Below are 5,000 nucleotides of genomic sequence, written 5' to 3' on the forward strand. Positions count from 1 at the left end.
TCCTTAAACCCAGTTTCTCTCTGGCAAATGATTAGGCAAAAGTGAACACTTACTAGGGTAGGAACTCTGGGAACCTTATAAAGGATAAAATGATTAATGACGTCGAGTCATAAGAATAAGACAAATTTTATTAAAAGCAACAATAAAAAAAGTATAAAATCGAGAGTTCATCTGAATAATTCAAGAATTGGTTAAAGCCATCGCAATCAATTAAAAATAGATCTAAAATTTCATTATTCCTAGAATCTTGCTTTACTCCTTCGGGGCCTGTGTTGCAAGAAAAAAGGAAAATATATTTTAAATTCCCAGAAAGAGAAACAAGTTAAAGAAGGCACTTCAATCTCTAGACTGAGGGCTCTCCCCATTCTCCCCTCGGCTCTTTGGTGGCTCAGCTGACGAAGAAGGGACTGCTCTAAAGGTGACAGAAACTGAGGAACAATGAAGGAAACTCTGTCCCCAAAGTGTTGATTAAGGGTCCGAAACTTAGAAGTTTGGATGCTAGTAACTTACCAGCTTTAATTTTTTATCTAAGCTCCATCGTCTTTTTCCGTTAGCTACCATTCCTATCGGATGCGCAATGCTGACTGATTTTCTGTGCCAACTGACAGATTCACTATCTTTCCTGACCTCATGGTGGGTCAATTGCAAAGATCCACCGCGTTGACTTTTGGGTTTCCCGCCTATAAAAGAGTTAAACACGCTGTTTATTTGAAGAACTTAAATAGAAAAAAATGAACAAACTTGTAACTGAGCACATGCATTACACCTCAAAGGCTAGAAGTCACGCCCTTGCCGCCACATGGTAAATTAGCGGTTACGGCAAATAAATTATCCATATATCTCAGCATTTCATGGCCTAAAAATTATCTTACATCACTTACGTTGCTGATATATAAATCCACCAGTTATCTTCTTAATTTTTTTTCCTCTACAAAAGCGTCCTTTTTCCTTTCATAGAAAATCATGATTGCGGCAGTACACTCTGAGCAGTTCCTATTTATAGATTTCTTGGTCACGTCTGCATTGATTCATTGAAATACTATACCATGTAAATTTAAGAACATCCAAGAACGTTTTCAGCCTCGCATAGCAAAAATATATAAGAGCGTTCATCCTCAGCTCCAAAATTAGACATTTTTATAGAAAAAAGTATGTAACACAAATATTGCATGCGCAATTTTGCTGCAGACATCGTCGCGAGAAGTAAAAGTTCTTTTCTCTTTTGCAATGCATGTCTTAGCGCTGTCAGGAATTTTTCAAACGTTGCACAGTGCAATATCTTCCCTGAAAATCTTGTTGCAACATTGTGGCATTGGGAAATGAAGATGTTCCTGTGACCTTATGTGACTATGTGACTATCGAGATTACGACAGATACCTGACTTTGATACTTTTGCGCAACACTAGCGAGAAAAACATTATTGCCTTGAGTAAAAGCGCCTGCCTTACCTGCAATGATGTCATCAATGCTAACTGAACCCTTATTGATTGTTGTTAAAAAGGAATGCACACTTCCTCCCCAAACTCTGTTCGGTTTATAATAGATGTGAGGAACAGTGTTGGATTTGTGGCGAATTGGAGGTAATACTTTATATTCTATAATCTTCTCAGCAGACGTTTCATTTTCAACTTCGCTGTTTTTGACATTATTTGTTGAGTTTTCTTTTACCATCTGCACCGAATCACATTCATGTTGTCGTTCTCTTACAGCTTTTTTGTAAGTTCTCGCTGAACAAATTCCAGGTGTAGAGGCAGCCAAGCGTGTTTTTTTCTGACAAGGACATATGTTTCCCATTTTGAATGAACGTGCAAGAACATTTTTGTGACGCAACAATGATTGGTTTTCGAACTCTTTGGTCATTTGTTCACGGGTATGACTTACCAGGAGCCTTGAAACTCACAAGAACTTTAGCGCGCGCCACTTATGCAAAAGAGCGTCTGTCAAGGTGTCTTGGAGTTTATCTAGTAGTATGGAATCAAAGAGTCGAAACTGCTAATACTGAAACTACCCTTTTAATTAAGTGTCTCATTGAAGGCGCATTTTCCTACACTGTTCATTTAAACATATAGCCGGCCACGGTGTCCGATTTCTCAACAGATTTGACGCACTTGATATTCGCCCAAATTTGAACTTGACGGATATTCAGAAAAAAATCGGCCATCACGCTGTAGGCACAAAAACTGCCGTGATTCAAGATCGCTTTTAACTTAATAATACTCCAATTGAAAAAATATGATAATGAAATCTTGAAAAATGAAAAGGAAACTGACCATCACACAACTCAGAATTCAGCATCACAGACAACAATACTCCGTTTAATTTAAATATGTTTCATTTGAATAGCTGTTTCACAATTTAAAGTAGACTACTTTTTGCGCGAGGCGGTTTGTTTCCGCTCTTATTTGAAAAAGCATCTTCGCAACAGACAAACATCATAGCGAAATAAAGAAGAATGGATTTTACTTTGAGTGGAAACAAACTGTTTGGTTTGAACAGAGGATTCTCTTCATGATAAGAGTGACTTAATAGAATCACGAGCCATTCCCTTCTGACAACTCGTTCACTTCTTTAATTAACTCTTCCACAGCATATCTGTAAAACTTATGGTTCATTCTTTGAACGTTTTGCAATTCTTCTTCAAGTTCACGCCGAGAAAGCTGTCTCTTCTTTCCCCTCATAGCTCCTTGGCCTTCAGCCTTTGAAACCTGTTTGAGTAAAAACGCAGCCCATGAGAGCCTACAATCACACATTCCCTTCCAGGAACATCAACTTTATCGTTGAAAAGTACATGTGACAAAGAAATTACCCAAGAAGTCGTTCGACAGCTTTGCGAATATTTTTCTCCCGTCTGAGAACTTTCAGAACAACAAGGTAGTTTGGCAAGGCCCTACAACATTCTTGAAAAAAGCGAATCTGTAACGTATGAGCATCTCCTGAATCCATTGCAATGTGAACTGAAAGTACCAGTTAGTCTTGCATTGTTTGTTTGACAAGGACATTGTGAAAAATAAATCTTGCCAAAAAAGCCTGCAAATCTGTCTTAGGGAACAAGAATTACGAGACGCACGATTCTACTAAGAAACGCGCAGGTTTCTGATTGGTTACACAGGAGTCACAATTCTTACAGTACCTCACAAAGAATCTGTTGCACCATAACTTCACGTTGATTCTGTGAATGTTCCAAGGAGTTTTGCTGGTTGAGAAAGGAGGAAAAAAATGCCTTTTATATAGAAGAGAAAGTTATAGGTCAGGCTTGAAGCCTGGTTAGTGCTAACCGTTGTTTAAGAGGTATAAGCCTATAGGTTTCCATGGTATCTACCGCTGGTTAACGCTAACCATGCTTCGAGCAACCCGGGCCAGAGTGCTACTAAAAACCTCCAAAACAACTTCGTGTAACTGCTGTGATTTTGGGATGTTAGTTGTTTAAAGGAGAGTGAGCACTATGTGTAGTTGTCATGTTACGTATGGTTTTTATGCTGGTTTAGAGTGCTTTAAAGAACTCAGTCCATAAATATTGGTATGCATACACTATATGGTAGGCTGGTTGAAAGGTTAGAATATTATCGGTTAAACACAACATGAACACGAAACCTGCATTGAACAACTTAGACCCCAGTCACTGGTCGATGCATGGTAAGATAAGCCATGACTTCTATTCCATTTGACAGGCACCTGGATAGGACTTCTCCTGAACTTTTTGAGGTAATCTTTAACATACCTCAGACAATCTTCCTTTCATGACAACAGGAATCCCATCTGAGATCAAAGAAGAGTCCGATAAACCTGTGCGACTTGCTGCCTGATGACCAGCTAGCTGTTTCGGTAAATGCATATGTCTTTTAAATGGCTGAATCGTAGGAAGGCAAGACTTTGGTGGAGCATTGTCAAGGAAAAGAGGCCTGGGAACAACTGCAGCATTTGTCACAGCCCCTGTAAAAATAATGTCCCATGAAATTGTAAAAGGGTATTTTACCATTTTGCCCTGGAAACTTCACTTTTTGTGTGCCAAAACGTTACGTAAGTCAGCAAAAATAGCTGTAATTTTGACCCACGACCAAGCTGAAAGAGGCATGGGTCTATTCTGTACTTGACATCAGAAAGTGCCTTGCACTGTAAAAATCGTTTGAAAACGTGAATGCAATAAAACAGTTAAGTAACAAAATTAACGTTGTACTTTCAATGTACTCACTATACCTAACATCATACCTTTGTGATTAAGCACTCTGAGACACTGATGGCTACCAACGTGCCAAACACACGCAGTTTGATCTTCAGAACATGACAGCAGAAGGGACCCATCCATGGTCATGGCAACACTGTTCACTTGTTTACTACAAGTACATGTAAATGGATGAATAATGTATATAGAAAATATGAATGTGTTTCTGACACTAACCAACTCACTAGCCGAGTGGATTTTTATATTGCACCATGCCTGTGTTGGGGACTGATTTCATTGCTGGTTGTTTTTCTATGAAAGTCATTTTTTGGGGGGATGAACTTTCAGGAAGTTATCTATTCCCAAAATGCAGAATAGTTAACAACTACTCACTGAAGTGGAGGTGGCTAATGGTGAATATCCAACGCTAGCCACTGACACTGAGGTGAATAGTGGTTTTAGTATATACTAAAACAGTGAGATAATATACAGCACAAAAAATTAATTTGGATGTTTTCTTCACTCGTCACAGATGCAAATCGGGACACCATTTTTTCCCAAGTTGCGCAGCAGTAAAAAGCACAGGATATTCGGAGTTTGACGAGCCAATCAGCGCCCGCATTCAATGCTATCCACTGTTTTAGTAATTATTATTTCCAGCAAGAAGATTGGATAGACATACCTATGACCACTGAAGATTAGAGCACTTTCCTTTTCTGTGTGAACATTATTCTTCATTCCCTAGAATATAACAGCATTTTAAAAGTGATATTTCAACATAATATTCTCAGTGAAGAGTGGAGAATAAACTCATTTAGCTACTCATGGATCTCAACTAAGA

General features: G+C 38.7%; 1 protein-coding gene across 1 annotated transcript in view; it reads right to left on the reverse strand.

The window, feature by feature from the left end:
- Positions 1-110: 110 nt before the first annotated feature.
- LOC137973165 (WD repeat-containing protein 18-like) overlaps positions 111-5,000 on the reverse strand; it is a 7,767-nt gene continuing 2,877 nt past the window's right edge. Inside the window, exons 6-12 of the mRNA XM_068819924.1 lie at positions 4,842-4,900; positions 4,207-4,331; positions 3,719-3,930; positions 3,131-3,193; positions 1,882-2,705; positions 511-680; positions 111-267 (exon numbers count right to left, since the gene is read on the reverse strand). Of these exons, the coding sequence (XP_068676025.1) occupies positions 2,532-2,705; positions 3,131-3,193; positions 3,719-3,930; positions 4,207-4,331; positions 4,842-4,900 (633 nt within the window). The 3' untranslated portion in view covers positions 111-267; positions 511-680; positions 1,882-2,531. The remainder of the gene's footprint in view (positions 268-510; positions 681-1,881; positions 2,706-3,130; positions 3,194-3,718; positions 3,931-4,206; positions 4,332-4,841; positions 4,901-5,000) is intronic.

The sequence above is a fragment of the Montipora foliosa genome, chromosome 10, assembly GCF_036669935.1.
Source record: "Montipora foliosa isolate CH-2021 chromosome 10, ASM3666993v2, whole genome shotgun sequence".
Taxonomy (NCBI): Eukaryota; Metazoa; Cnidaria; class Anthozoa; order Scleractinia; family Acroporidae; genus Montipora; species Montipora foliosa.